Source organism: Nuphar pumila, chromosome 10 (genome assembly GCF_984573655.1).
Source record: "Nuphar pumila chromosome 10, dmNupPumi1.hap1.1, whole genome shotgun sequence".
NCBI lineage: Eukaryota > Viridiplantae > Streptophyta > Magnoliopsida > Nymphaeales > Nymphaeaceae > Nuphar > Nuphar pumila.
Window position 1 is genome coordinate 76,832,064 of NC_143258.1, and position 15,848 is coordinate 76,847,911.

The window sequence follows — 15,848 nt, forward strand, 5'->3', positions numbered from 1 at the left end:
CCCCCGTGTCTCCCTGAAACACACCGGCCCCGGCATGCTCACCTGAGCCCCGACCTTGCCTCACCGAGGCACGCCGGAGCCCCCTTACCTCCTAGCTTTCCCCTGACGACTCCTACCTCACTGTTTCCCTTTGAACTTGCCCCGTTTCTCTCTCCCTGACTCTTTCCCTAAACCTCTCCAGCTCACCCGATCATCGTCTCCCTCATCCCCTCGCCAAAGCAGAGCCTCCATCCATCGACCTCCTCTACAGCTATGCCCTGCCATCGCCCGACCTTAGGGTCACCCTCTGCAGCGTCGTCCCTCACTGCTTCGGAGCCACCATCGCCGAACCTCTGCAGCTTCTTCCCTCTCTGCATCGGAGCCACCATCACCTGCGTGCACTTCCACCTCTAGTGCTGCCCTCCTCTCCTCCTCATATTGCCGCCGTAGTGGACAGCCGCAGGAAGCCGCCCCTCTTCTCCCTTCGCTGCTGCGTGTGGGAGATGCCCAAACAGTGGGAAGGGAGGAACGATCGTGGGTGGTGACGACCTTCTCCGTGCGGGCTCTGCAGCGACGCTCATCACCGCTAAGGAGCCACCGTCGGCAGACCTCCCCTGCACGATGCCCCTCGCTGTGCCAGAGCCACCATCGCTCGACCTCCTCTACAGCTACGCCCCGACCTTAGGGTCACCATCGCCGGACCTCTGCAGCGTCCTCCCTCACTGCATCGGAGCCACCATCGTCCCTCACTGCATCGGAGCCACCATCGTCGGACCTCTGTAACGTCTTCCCTCACCGCATCGGAGACATAACCAGCTGCAATCGCCTCGACCCCCCTATGCAACCGTCCAACGTCCCTCCGGCAGCCAGGTGCTCTCTCTCCTTTCTTCCTCATGAGTCGCTTGCCGCGTGTTTTTTGGGGTCTTGCTTTTGATCGCTCCTTGGGAGCAAATCAGAGGGCCCTCCATTTCATTCAGGATGCTCTTAATGACTGGGGCGCGGCATTCGCCCTTCGACGGTGGGGTTTCGATGTTGACCTGCCTTTCAGACTCAAGCATCAATTATTTTTCAATCTCTCGGATGTCCTTGGTTCATGCTTGGATGCGGGCTCTCTTCATATCTCGAACGTCAGAAAATTTATCCGTGCCGTTAGGAGAGGGCCTCTCGAAGCCTGTTCTGTCATGGCGCTGCTTGACCCGCCTTTCTTTTTTCGGGAGCTTCCGCATTGGGTCGCTGATCGGGGTTGGCAGCAGGTTCAATCTTCATGGCAACGCTCTTTTTGTGCCCTTCACACAAGATCTCAGTTGCGACGCGCTAGACCGGGAGACTGGTGGTGCGCATCATGTTTGTCTTTGAATTTTCAGAAACGCTTTGACTGCCATAGGTGTGGTTCATCTTTCCTTGCTCGTCATCATCCTGTTTGGAAGCGAAAGCGAATAAATGCTTCTCACCAACATTCAACCGGGAAGCCTCTTGACTCCAACGAACCTTCTGTGTTGGGGACCCACTTTGCCTGTCAGAGTTCTAAGCGACCTTCGCGACGTACTTCTTTTTCGCCATGGGTGCAGATTGGAGATCTTCAGGAGCCGCAGACTTCTTTTCATGCCATTAAGATTGGGACTATCTGGGTCCCGATCCAGTTATCACATGCTCTGCCAAGGCAGCTTACTAGGAAATCTTGTTCTAATACGGTTCCGGCTTTATCATCTACATCTTCGACGTTCGTTGCCAAACCCAGCACGTCTGCTTGACTTCTCGCTTCTCGCTTTCAACGGCCGTCGAACGTGCTGCTGGGGAGCCCTAAGATATCTGCCGCAACTAGTTCTGAATATTATCCTACTGGTGATAAGTCTATCATTATTTCACATGCTCATGCCCATCATGGTTTATCTGTTAGTGACTCTGTGCCTTACACGACTAGCGCCCCTTCTCGAGGTGGATTGGCAACTCGGTTAGACAGTCATGCTAAAGGTGAAAAAAGGTCAATTTTGTCATCGTCTTTCATTATTTTTCCATTGAGGCGCTTTGATTATATGGCGGTTCACATTATGGCGTTTAATGCTTGTTCGACTGAGGCTCACAGATGCATGATTATTGGTTTATCGGTTCATTTTTCTTTATCGCCGGTCGTTACTGAGGCCATTATTACTGTATCTACCGTCACTGATTCTGTGTGTAGTTCTTGGAGGTGTGAGGCTCTCCCAAGTGTGGCTCTCCCTTCCTCTCCACCTGTTCCTCGACAGTCCCCCCCTCTGTCGCCCTTAGGTGTTGAGGTTGAAGAGGCAGCCCGGATGCTTGATATCTCTCTCTCCTCAGCTCAGCTGCATCATATAACTGTCGATATGGTATCTACCATTTCGGTAGTCTCTACTATCCTAGGTGGCTCATTAGGTCCTTCACTTGATGTTGTCTCTGATCTAAGGGGTGATTCTCCCGGTCCTTCGAGGGCTACTCAGCGTATGGGGGTTGTTCGGCACCGACAAGTTAGCAGTGGTAGTAGAAGCAAGAGGAGCAACCCACTCAATGTTACGACTTTCGATGGCAGGTCTCCACGAAGGTCAGCGAGGTCACACACCCCCCGGATTTTTCCAGATTGTGTGTCATGAAGTCTCTTTGCTGGAATATCAGGGGCTTGAATTGCCCCACTAAGCGTAGGTTTCTGGCGAATTGGGTTAGTCAGGAGAAGCCTGACCTGATTGCTATTTATGAAACTAAGATGGATGAAGTTTCTCGCTCTGTTGCCTCTAGTATATGGAGGGGTGCTGACTATTTTTTTAAGCCTGCGGTCAACCATGCCGGTGGCATCCTTATTTTGGGGAAGCAATCTTTAAATATTTCTCAACTGGACATGGGTCTGTTTTCTTTGTCTGTTGCATTCACTTTGCAAGACAGTGGCAGGAGGGTTGTGGTCACTGTTGTATATGGCCCTAATCACGCTGTCATGAGGCCTGCTTTCTAGAACGACTTAAATAGGATCGTCGTCTCAAACGGGGAGTACCATTTTCTTATGGGAGACTTTAATTGCCTTTTGTCTATTCAGGATTCTAATAACCCCGTTCTTCCAAATCCATCTATGTGAGGTTTTCAAGATTTTGTTCATCGGCATCACCTTTACCCAATCCCTTTTAATGGGGAGCGTTACTCTTGGTCGAATAGGCGAATTCGCCCATGCTGCAGAGTTATTGACAGGGTTTTTGTCACTCCAAATTTCCTGGATCTTATTCCAGATTTCAAATGTGTCTTGCTAGCTCCTTCTATCTCGGACCATGGTCAGTTAATCACTACTTGGGGGGTGGTTTTAATTCCGCCAGGAGTTTTGTGTTTGAACAATGGTGGCTCCAGGAGCCAGATTTTTATACTATTATTTCAGACTCTTGGAACAAGCCCTCCAATGAGCAGTGGGCAGCTATCCGGTGTCATGAGAAGTTGTCTCGTCTCGCTAAGGATATCAAAGCTTGGCTCCATAATCGAGACGTGGTTAAATTTCAGCAAATGACTGCTTGGGAACAAGAGATTTCAGCATTGTATCAAACTATGTCTTCCCCGGAGTCTCTATCTGATTCACACTTGCAAAGTTTGCAGGCCAGATCTATTGAGTTATCAACGCTTTTGAAGAACTGGAGGGTCAAAGAGGAAATTAGATGGAAGCAACGGGCAAGGGTGAAATGGCTTGCGGCCGGAGACGGTAATACTAAATTTTTTCACTCATATGCTTCTCATCGTCATAGGAGGAATGCCATCCCATCAATCACCATTGGGAATGTTTCGTTTCTTAATCAGCACGTTATTTCAGCTGTCACTCAGTATTTCAAAGATTTATATTCTGTTTCACTTACTGCGAATGGTGTCATTGGTCCTGTTTCTGTTGGTTCGATTCGGCAAGATCAAGCTAGAATTATGCAAATGAAGTTATCTGAAGATGAGATTTTTAGGGCAATCAAAGGTTTGTCAGGGTGGAAAGCTCCAGGTTATGATGGGTTTCATGTGGATTTCTTCAGAATTTTTTGGCCTTATGTGAAGCCTGATGTTATTAACATGTTTGATGAGTTCTATCGCAACTCCAGATTGCCTATTCAAACCCACTTGGCAATTATTTCTTTAATTTCGAACGATGGTGCTGCTACTGATATCTCTAGGTTTCGTCCGATTTCTGTTATGAGTGCCCTTTATCGGATGATTGCCAAGGTGTTGGCTAATAGGTTGAAGGTCGTGGCTCACCAAATTTTTTCTAACTCTCAGTTTGCCTTTATCCATAATAAGAGGATTCAACATTCATTCATCTTGGCCTCTGAAGTCATTCACTCCTTACATCTTAGTGGTCAGGCCTATTTTTCTCTTAAATTAGATTTTCATAAAGCCTTTGATTCTGTGCATTGGCCCTTCTTATTTCAAATGTTATCCAATTTTGGCATTGGTCGTCGTTTTTCTGGGTGAGTGAGGGAATTGGTCTCTAATGCTCAGGCCATGATTAAGATTAACAGCACTAGAGGTGGTCAGATCAAATTGGGGCGTGGACTAAGGCAAGGATGCCCTCTATCGCCTTTGTTGTTCAATGTCATTGCTGAGGGTCTCGTGGTGTTGCTTAAGCGTGCTGCGGAGAAGCGCCTGATAGATCCTCTAGATCTTCCGGATTTTTTAGACCATATTCTTATTTATGCTGATGATATGATTATTTTTGGGCGAGCAAACGTGCAACAAATGCTTAGATTCAAGCTTATTCTCCAGTTTTTTCTTTCTCTTTCTGGGCTTTCCCTAAATGATAGCAAATGCTCTATTACTATGTTCAATGTTCAGTATCCTATGCTTGCAGCGGGTCAACGGATTTTCAATTGTGCAATCTCTGAGTTGCCGATGACGTATTTGGGCCTGCCGTTACAAGTGAAGCACCTATCTTCCGCTGCTTGGGCTTCAACTATTCAAAAAGTGAAAAACAAGTTTTTTTCGTGGCAGGCGTCTTATCTCTCCATTGCTGGCCGTCTGACTTTAATCAGACATGTTCTTTCTTCTATCCCTGAATTCTTCATGTCAATGTTCGTGATGCCGGTGGGCATGGAGAAGCAGATTTGTCGTTTAATGACGGATTTTCTTTGGTTTGGGTGTCAGCTTAAGAGTAAGCGCCATTTGGTTGGTTGGCGAACGTTGGTGTTACCTAAGCGTATGGCTGGCTTAGGTGTTTTTGCTCCAAGACAGAGGAGTATTGCTCTTGTGGCCAAGCAATGTTGGATGGCCCATCAACCAGGTTCTCCTTGTGCTCGTTTGCTTCATGCTAAATATGGTGCTCCTGATTTATCTAACTTTCGTCATGGAACCCGGGGGCTGGCGATCTCGCACTTGCGAAGCATGTGGCTGAGAGCCTTATCGTCCTTCAGAGATCAAATTGGGGATACAGGTAATTATGATCAGTGGTTGCATTGGGCTATTGCACCAAATGGTGCGTTCCACACCCATAAAGTGTATAGATCGTTGCTCCCCCCAGGGGCAGATTGGTTCCCTGAGTGTGCGTTATGGGGTAAGGGCCCTACCCCAAGATCTCAGGTCTTGGCTTGGTTAATTTTGCATGATAGGGTTCAGACTCATAGTTATTTAAAGAAGTTGGGCTTTCAGTTCCCAAGTTGGTGTGTGCTGTGTCAAGCTGCTGAAGAAACTACTTTTCATTTATTCTGGTCCTGCCCAATCTTCGTGGCCCTATTTAATAGCACGTGGAGATCTCCGAACGTAATTGTTAAAGAGGAGTCTTTTGCGCTTGATCTGCTCTTAGGCCCTATTGAAATTAGACGTTGCAAGCGGTGGAGACTGATCTGGAAGACATGGTTGCTTACTACTTGGTGGTTTGTTTGGATGGCACGCAATGATGCTACTTTCCGTCAAATTCCGGTCATCCTTAACAATCTTGTCCATAAAATCTTGGTTGATGTATACGCGATTCTACGTATGCATCTTAGAGACCTCTCCTTCCGTCTGAACAACGTTCACTCATCGGTGGTTCCTTCTTTTCCAGAGGATCCTGGTTGAGCTTGGCTTTGTTGTTTGTTGCTAGCTGACTGTAGTTTCTTTTCCTTTTGCTTTTGTTTTTCTATATTTTAGTTTTGTTTTCTATTTTGTTGGGTTCAACATTTTGTTGATCTTCATGTGTGATAATGTTGATCCTCTTTCGTCTCTCTCTCTCTCTCTCTCTCTCTCTCTCTCTCTCTCAACGAAGCATTGCCACTGATAATGCGTGATCAAACAGCGACACTTTTTCATTTTTTTGTGTGCACTCATGATCGTTAAATCTCTAGGCGAAAAAGAGAGAATTAGCAGCGGTTCAAAACCACTTCTTGTTTTTTCGAAAAAAAAGGTGGTGTTATGCCACGCATTCGATCGAATTCGAAAGAAAACCCGTTCAAACATATGGGTTTTCCTATATATATGGAACATATTTGCTACTAACGAAGATAGGGAACTAACGAGTTAGAAATCATAGGTGCAAGTTTTATTGACTCATTCTAACTACATAGATGTGTTCAACATGGCTTGCTTGTTAAGGATCAAGCCTTAGATTGTGCTTTTGGGAGGTAAAAATATAATCTTTTGAGTTATGAAATTTTGATATATTGCGGGCCATTGATTTTTGAACCTTTTTAAAAACCTAATTACTTATCATAATCACATACTTCAAAACAAGGTTTCTACTAAACAAACAATGTAGATCACATCTCTAACACTTGATATACAAAAAAATTTAAAAATTGTGAAGAAAAAAATAATTTCTATGTTCCTTATCTTCATTAGTAGCATATATATATATATATATATATATATATATATATATATATATATATATATATATATATATATATATATATATATATATATATATATATATATATATATTTGACAAGGCATATTTGACAAGCCGGTTCAGTCGTGGATTCAGATGTTTGCTTAGGGGTGGGGCAACAAAATTTATAATAAAATAAAATAGTCCAAAATGAGGTCATTTATGGGCCTCATCCCTAAGAAAGACTGAGTAGTAACACAACCCCTCAGGGCTCAAGCCTCGGTCTGCCTCTGAGGAATTAGGTGTAATATTCCTCCTAGGTGAAAGGACCCTCCTCTTGCTTTCCCTATTTATAGAAACGGGAATGTCAGAAATGATTTTCTTAAAGAAATAACCTCAAAGTATTATCACTTTTCAAAACTTTAAGGGGGGCTCGAGCCCCTCCTCACCCCCTCGTTCTGCCCTTGGTAAAACCTTTGAGATCCCCTTCCCCCCCACTCATCAAGGAGTACACCCAGCTTGGCTGTCCAAAAGAAGATACTCATGGGTTTTGAGCTTGTGACATCCCATCAACTTGATGATGTTTTCAAGTGACTCCTACTGATGAGTAAAGCATTTGTGGATTATTTTAAATTCTTCACTTAACGTACTACCAAAAAAGCAATATATTTAAAGTAAAAGTCCTACAATTTTTGGTATTCTTCAAAATTGCAAATATTTATATTTAAAAAGACTTTTTTACCTTTCGCACATGCGAACTTTTTCTGATACGATAATAAAAACTTGGTGCTTTCACGTTGAGAAGCCGAGACACAGGCCTATAACTTTTATGTTTTAAGTCAAAATTGAAAACCCCTCTAGAGTTTTCATTTTTGAGTTCCAAAATCAAAATAAAAACATGCTCTGTAAAACAACCGAATAGCCTATCTTCTAAAAGATGTTTTGACCCTGATTGTTCCTCCGAAACATGTGAACAACAATCAATATAGGCGGACTTGAAAAAATCAAAATAAAATATACTCAAGTTTCTTCAAGTTTGACATGATGTTCACAAATATTATTACACGAACTACGTGGTTCACGAACTTTGTAAAGTCCGCACAAAAAAATGTGCAGACCTCATTTTAAGTGGGAGTTTGCGACAACCCAACGAACTGGTATTTCACATGAACTTCATGAGTTCCACACATGTGAAGGGTAAAAAAGATATTCCAAAGCTAGTTATTTATGATTTTGAACATGAGAAAAATGTCAAGAATTGTAAGATTTGCATAAAAACACGTCAAGTTAGACGTACATTACCATCATTTTTTTGTTCAAAATATCAATTTAAAAATATCATTTTTTTATTTGGATGTTAACAGGATAAAACCAATATTTTGAGTGCTGTCATGTTATTTATATTTTTATTTATAGATTTTACATATTTTTATACGTGCTGTTATTTTCTAAATATTTTTCAAAATATTAGAAATTTCAAAATACCACCGAGGTTTTCCACAGAGCTATAGTTGTAACATTGTGCATATACAAACGCTTCACTTTGGGTAGAAGTGTTCGGATCTATGATGAAGCTTAGTTGGTTCGAATCCGCTTCTCACTCTTGCTAAAATGGGTCATTAATTGATTCGGATCTAAAAATTCAGACCCATGAACTGGAAGGGTCCTGGCATGACAATGCCAAATCTGGTAAAAACTGGATGAAACAAGGTCTATATACGTAGAGAAAAGTGACTTCCAGTGGAAACACATCCGGACTCCGTGCAGATCTGACTCAAATACTTGGCCTGAGTTCCATTTGAATCCACCCGACAGTCCCAAACTGAGAATGCTAATGGACCTATTATTTTGTTGATATCTGAACAAAATTGGTACTTGATCGTTATCAAACTGACAGTGTTCTGTTCGCGAGTATCCTACGCTGGAGAATGGCGCTGAACCACTGACTTGGGCTGCCTATCATGACCATAGTTCGCGAATATTGGGAAAATCTTGCTACCCTTTGTAACTAAAAGAATACAAGAAAATAACAGGAAAATGAAATTTTTTATTTTAATGTCATTAAAAATAGTAGCATCAGAATAATTTTTGTGATTCTAGAGGGGCTTGTCAATTTCTCGCAGTAAATTCAAAACTTCAAAAGCTCGCTGATGTTCATGATTCACATCAGTTCTTCCAATTTGCTGCAAAATTAGCCAAATCTCTCCCGGTCCCAAGTCAGTATAAATTGTGATCGGCCCCGATCCAATCTGGACCTTGATAATAAATCGACGAGGTATGGCAAAAAAGCACAATGAATTAGATTGGCTATAATGGTCACAATGTGTGTATGGGTTAATCAACACACACACACACACACACACGTAAAACGACTTCAGAAGCATTTGCAGTAAATTTAAGGCTTCTCAGACGATACCTGGGTATATTTGAGTAGAATAGTCTTTTATTCCCTTATAAACAACTGCAGTATACCAATAAACTTGAAGCAAACATTCTGAAGCTGATAATGATCTGTGGTCCTTTTGCTACACCATAATTTTTACTTCTCAAGTTCTCCAGCCATGAAAGGGCAATAGATTAGACCATCTGCATCACTTGTGCATTAATGGCATAAGTTCTAACTAATAGACTCCAACCAATGATTGCTCCATGCATCCATGACACTATAATACAAAGAAACACCTGATCTGCTCGCGAGCTTGACCAACAATCTCTGAGTGGAAGGTGAAAATGGAGAGTGTTGGAGATCCACTTTGGAGGTAAATGTGCAGAAGAGCTTACTTTGACATTGTTCAATAACTTTAGAGAGCACCAATAGATGGACCGTCATCTTCAAACAAGCCGCCAAAGATTGACTTCAATATGAAAAGATTAACCAAGGAATTAGTCATCAACAGAAAACCACTGGAAAACTGGTAACGTCTATTTTTTTCTCCTTTCGAAGTAAATGTAACAAGTCAAACTACTGTCCTGATTAGCAAAAGTTCTGCCACTAACCTTTCCAAGTACTGTGATTTTCACCGTTAAGGCAAAACACTGAAACTGGTAATTTTTTCACTAGAGATAATGGTTCCTTTTCCTTTTAGTTCTGAAAGTCATTAGACTTGTGTTATGTTCACCATTATATTTATGTTTGAGCCTCTCTCTCTCTCTCTCTCTCTCTCTCTCACACACACACACACATAAACACACGCACACAAATTGGTAGGTTCTGACCAATTTATCCTCCTAATCATCTTAGCAATTTAAAAAACCATACTGATGTTTTTAGCTTAATCTTAGCCTATATATGTGTATATCATCATTAAAAAGATGTTTTGTATCGAATTAATTTAACAAGAAAATCTGATCTTTCTTATTATAAAGTTTTAGTGCAATATGAGCAATTGATTTTTGATCTCTCTGAAAAGACATCTAAAATAAAGAATTCATAATCCAGAAATATATGTTCTATTAGGTTATAGAGAATACATTTGCAAATTCAGATTAAAGCACATACCTGCAACTATGCTTTCGGAACTGGTTAGGGTAATTGGGAGAGTGAAACGGTTAGGGCCTGTTATATATATATATATATATATATATGTGTGTGTGTGTGTGTGTGTGTGTGATAGGGTGCTCCCTGAGCACCTACTCCCACCTAATAGAAGCCTTAGATTTCAAATTTCTTGAACCTTTTTTTGTTGATCAGATCCTACAGATATGTTCTATAAGCATTATTTAGTAGAACACAAGATTTGGATCATATGTTTATAGCATGCATGTAGGTCTTTTAAGACCTTTAAAGTCAATGGCTCACAATGTATCAAAATTTCATGACTTAAAAAATCCTATTTTTATGTCAAAAAAACATGATTCCTATCAAATAAACTATGTTGAGTACATCAATAAGGTCTGAATGAGAAGATACAACCTACAACTATGATTTCTAGTATGTGGGAGTAGGTGCTCCTGGAGCATCGGAGCATTATATATATATATATATAGAGAGAGAGAGAGAGAGAGAGAGAGAATGGTCCATCCAGAGTTACCGGAAGCGCCTAAGCAAAAGGGGAAGCGCGAAACACCGCGGTTCCGAAGCGTGAGGGGAAGCATCCCCCATTTTTGGGAAGCGCGCTTCCCTTTTATGGGAAGTGTGTTTCCCTTTTATGGGAAACGTGATGAGTTGTGGAGCCTGATTCACTATTTTTGCCCTTGCAGAAAGGGGGGTCCGGGGGCGCCCCCCCCAGAAGAAATTTTTTTGGGGACTTATGTTTGGGACTCAGTTTTCAGTGGATCCGACCCGATTTGGTTAGGGTTAGGGTTGTCGCCCTTTCCTTGTTTATATTCTCGCTTTTCTTTCCCCAGCCTGTAACTGTCTATTAAGAGTAATAATATTTCTCTCTGGGCGCCCGTGGTTTTTTACTCTCTCTCGGATTTGAGGAGAGGTTTTTCCACGTAAATCTGTGTTCTTGTGTTTTGTTTGATCGTTCTTGTTCTTTGTTTCCTTTTGGTTGTCTCTTGCTCGTGGTTTTCCTAACAAAACGCGCTTCCCCCTCGCTTCTCCAGTTTTTCCATTTTTTTCGCTTCCCCCTCGCTTCCTAGGTCGCTTCCGAGACGGTTCGGAATTTTCTTCTAAGTGGTCCCACGCTTCCTAAATTTTTGAAAGTGCCTCGCTTCCCGCTCCCGCTTCCCGTATCGCTTCCCGCTTCCTCGACTGGTAACTCTGGGTCCACCCCTATCCTCCCCTTCAAAATATGTAAGATATGTTTTTTGGCAAATTTGACCATATAGATGTGATCTCCATGGTTGAAAACTAATGAATAAACTCTTGGATCAAACTTATTTGATGTGTAAATAGGATTTTATGAGGACCCAAAAATCAACGGTTCTGGAATTTTCTATGTTATAAAATCTTACCTACATATTAAAAAACTTTGATTCAAGAGTCTAATCATATGTTTTCAATCATGGAGATCGTCAGATTCGACGAAAAAACATATCTAACATACATATTTTGAAGGGGAGGACAAGGGGTGGACCATCCTCCTTCTGATATATATATATATATATATATATATATATAGATAGATAGAGAGAGAGAGAGAGAGAGAGATGTACTGAAACGTGATGTGTTTACTACATGGTACAGACAATACTCCAGCAATACTGATACTTAAAGTCATGTCTCAGGATGTAGTTTTTATGATCCCTGCATGCCAAACATGCACTACTTTTGAGTGATATAGAAATTAAAGTTAATTAACTGAATTAAATGAGAGGGTCATATTGTTGTAGTTTGCAGCTTTTCACATTCCATCCAATGCCTGATTGATTTTCAAATGGCAGAATTCATTACAGCATACTTCAGGATGCGCGAATATATGCTTGAGCATTTTCTAGAAGATAAATAATAGTGTTTTTTGTGTGCATCCAAATATTAGAGGTTCTATCGAAAATAATGAGAAAGTGGATAGAAAAGAGAATAAAAGGTGACAAAGGGCATGAGACAGAATATAGTTTGCATACTTCTGTTACCTCTATGCTTCCATCAATATCCAACAGATTCTTGTACTCGTGTGGTTCGTCTTGGGACCCCTCAACCATTAAACAAATACTTCCACTCTAACTCCCACAGCCCTCTTTTTCAAGTTGCTCTTCCAGTAGGGGACAACCATGAACATAGAACACCCCAAGTTTTAGCACCCTGTTCAAAAGCTTGTGCAGAGGTTGCAATAGTGGAAAGTCCCAGATTTTCAGTTCTTGAAGCTGTTTGAGGTTCTGTAACATGTCTTCATTCAGAGATATCAACTCTCTGCAATGACCAACACTCAACTCTTCAAGCATGCTCAGGTTTCCAAATTCAAGTGGTAGTGACTTCAGCTCACTGCATCCCTTATCTCTAAGAATCTAAGATTGGTAAGATGAGGCAATGATATTAGCATCTTGTGGCATATCCCATGCATAGACAAACTCTCCAATGATGGGAGAAACCGGAAAGGAAATTCACAATCCTTTAGCATTGGCATATGGTGAATAACCAACTCCTGTAGAAGTGGAATTGGTTCATCGACTTTCACCCATTCATCCAGCTTAAGGAAATTATAGACAAAGAGGGTTCTCAACTTGGGAAATAGACACCCTACCCCTGAATCCTCATAGCTTTCATAGAACTCGTTGCTTATGCTCATGGCTCTATTTCAACTCACGGAGGCTACACATGACAACCAAAACTTTTATATCACCAACAGGCTTATACTTTTCTCTGTCCGCTTTTATGTTGGAACTTTTAGGCTCTGTTTGGGAGCCATAGTTGGGAGCAGTGACGAAGGATTCACCAAATCCCAAAGTCTCCGCTGATTGGAGTCACCGTTTTGGGAGGGGAGACAGAGATGGGAGCGGTGTTAGGAGGGGAGATGATGTTATAAATGGGTGGATTTCAAAAACATCCTCATGAAGATGTTGTTGCCAAATCCACAGTTTCATCAACGCTCCCAACAACGGCTCACAAGCAGAGCCTTAACATGGCTGAGAAGATCATATTTCTAATCCACACAGTTCCATGCCTTCAAGGAATTACTGCAAAAGTTAAAGAAATATAGAAGACTCCTCTAATTTACTCCTAAAACAAATGAAACATGGCATCACCCTTGAAGATAGAGGAATTCCAAGCTAGCTATGCACTTCACTGCTCATTCTTCTTCAGAGAGGTTCATCTTCGAATTCCTCGCCAAGAATGGAAATCAGTTGAGCATATGCATGACATGGGAACCAATCAAGAACAATCTCATGCAATGGATGCATGAAGGATTCCCGACAGAGCATAGCTATTAGTTGCAGTGGATACCTAAAAGGCATACACCAAATTTGAACACATACTGATTATTTGATGCAGTAGATACGTACCACAGTTTCATGGCCAGAAGCACCCACAGATGAAGGTACATCCTCCTCAAACAGCCCAGCAAAAGATGGCTAAATAATAAAAATGATTAGTCATGGATTTATCAACACCAATGGAAATGAGCTAGCAAAATAATTAAAATTGCATAAGCTATAGCACACAAAAAATAAAGAAGCAAATTATTAGTTCTACCTCAGAAAGGCAGATGTTTAGTCCTTTGATTCTACATAAGCAGAAAAAAAATGCAAGATAAATAATGATATTCACAATCTTATAGAGAAAGAGAAAGTTTTAAACTGGAACACCATCTACGTTTATGATAGAAGAAAAGTTGGTAGACAAGAAAGCTTTATGTGCATAAGCCCTAGGATAGTAGCACCCCATTTGGGCAACTAAAATAAACGGTAAGGTGCAAACAGCATTTAACTAATGAACGAATGCTTTGAGAAATTTAACAGCATATCTAACACTGACAAGGTTGAAACATTTTAACCAAAGAGAAGAGAAGATGATGTCTCATCATCTTGTTGCCTAATCATGAAGATGCATACAGAACACTAGCTTATTGAAGATCCAATTACCTTGTGGATAAAATATGAACCAACTATTTTACCTGTACTAGTTTTTTCAAATTTCTAAAAGTAGTAGTTCTAAAGTAGTTTTCCCCAAAAGTTATTATCATAGAGAACATCTAGAAGTGCACAAAAAGAAAGGAACATACAGACATGCATACCTCTGCTTTGTTCATCAATCTGCCATTGCTCGAAGATAACAAAGCAAAATTTGTTCACAAACATGTTATCTGGCATACTGCATGTATTCATCTTCATTCACATAAACATCATTTTTCAACAGTATATTCTGTATTATGGTGGTAGCAGTTTCTACAGCATGTTCAGCACCATTCTTCTCACAGCCATTAACAAGTGACCTATATGTAACTGCATTCGGATATATCCCATTCTTTACCATCATACTTATCAATCGGCATGCTTCAGGTACATTTCCTACATTAGAGTGGCCTTGAATAAGCTCATTATATATGATCCTATCTGGTTTCAAACCTGCATCCAACATCTTTTGGAATAAGGCAGCTGCTTCTTCCATACGATGTGTCTTGCAGAATCCATTGAGTAGAGCACTGCACGTCATGACATCTGGTTCTATGCCCTTTTCACTCATGTGACACCATATCAAGAAAGCTTCCTGAAAATCACCCGCCTTTGAGTACCCACCAATTATGTTGGTATAAGTAAGCTCATCAGGACAAAATCCTCTCCTCACAAGTTCATCAAAAATTTGCCGTGACTCTCTCAAAAATCCCCTTCTAATAAGGCCATGAATGATGATATTATAAGTTGTGATATCTGGTGAAATCCCCACTGTTCTCATACCATCCAACCACTCGAAAGCCTTGTACATATTCCCATTCTTGCTATACCCATCTATCAATGCATTATAAGTGAAAAGATCAGGTTCCAGTCTGTCTGACAACATCAAGCTAAGCAAATATTCAGCTTCCTCCAAATCCCTGGCCTTACAATAACCTTTAATTAGGACGGTGTAAGTAACAACACCTGGCTTCAGTCCTTTCTTCAACATTTTACAAAGATATCCCATTGCTCTATTCATGTCATATACGTTACAGTATCCACCAATGATTGCCGTGTAACTATGACAATCAGGGATCAGACCGATATGACACATTTCATCAAACAATTCAGTGGCTTCGACCATGAGACCATCTCTACATAGCATCGATATGAAACTATGATATACATAAATATCAGGTTGGCATCTTGATTCCTTCAAAACATTTTGGGCTTCAGCCCACCTACCTATTTTACAATAACCATCAATAACTGCAGCAATCGATACAATATCAGGAGCCACACCAATTTCTGTCATTTTGTATAGTAAAGCATTCGCCTCCTTGACATTTCCCCTCTTAGATAGTGCATTAATCAACATTGTGTAAGCAACCACATCTGGTTTACTTCCGTGATCCTGCATACCAGCAAGAAGCTTGCAGGCTTGCAATATATCTCCTTCTACACAATAACTATTGATAAACAAAGAAACCAAAATGGCATTCGGAGAATGAAATCCTGCAAACAACTCCCAAGCACTTTCGAATTGTTTCAGCTTCAACAGCAATGCAATTAAACCATTACAAACTTGAATTGATGGAGAGAATCCCAACAGCTGCATCCGGTAATTAAAACT

At 41.2% G+C, this 15,848-nt stretch overlaps 1 protein-coding gene across 1 annotated transcript; it reads right to left on the bottom strand.

The window, feature by feature from the left end:
• Positions 1–9,155: 9,155 nt before the first annotated feature.
• On the bottom strand, positions 9,156–15,024 carry LOC149826896 (uncharacterized). Its single transcript, XM_090020161.1, has 4 exons — positions 14,356–15,024; positions 13,625–13,693; positions 12,257–12,628; positions 9,156–9,594 (listed from the first exon to the last, which is right to left on the bottom strand). Exons 1-3 carry the CDS (start codon positions 14,368–14,370, stop codon positions 12,344–12,346), a joined length of 369 nt encoding a protein of 122 aa, XP_089876287.1. The 5' UTR covers positions 14,371–15,024; the 3' UTR covers positions 9,156–9,594; positions 12,257–12,343.
• Between the last annotated feature and the right edge of the window lie 824 nt (positions 15,025–15,848).

What these genes read in the sequence shown, in the direction of transcription:
- LOC149826896 (XM_090020161.1), bottom strand. An exon ending in CTTCTGGCCATGAAACTGTG is followed by an intron (nt 12,629 to 13,624) that starts GTACGTATCTAC and finishes TACCAATCTTAG; the next exon opens with ATTCTTAGAGATAAGGGATG.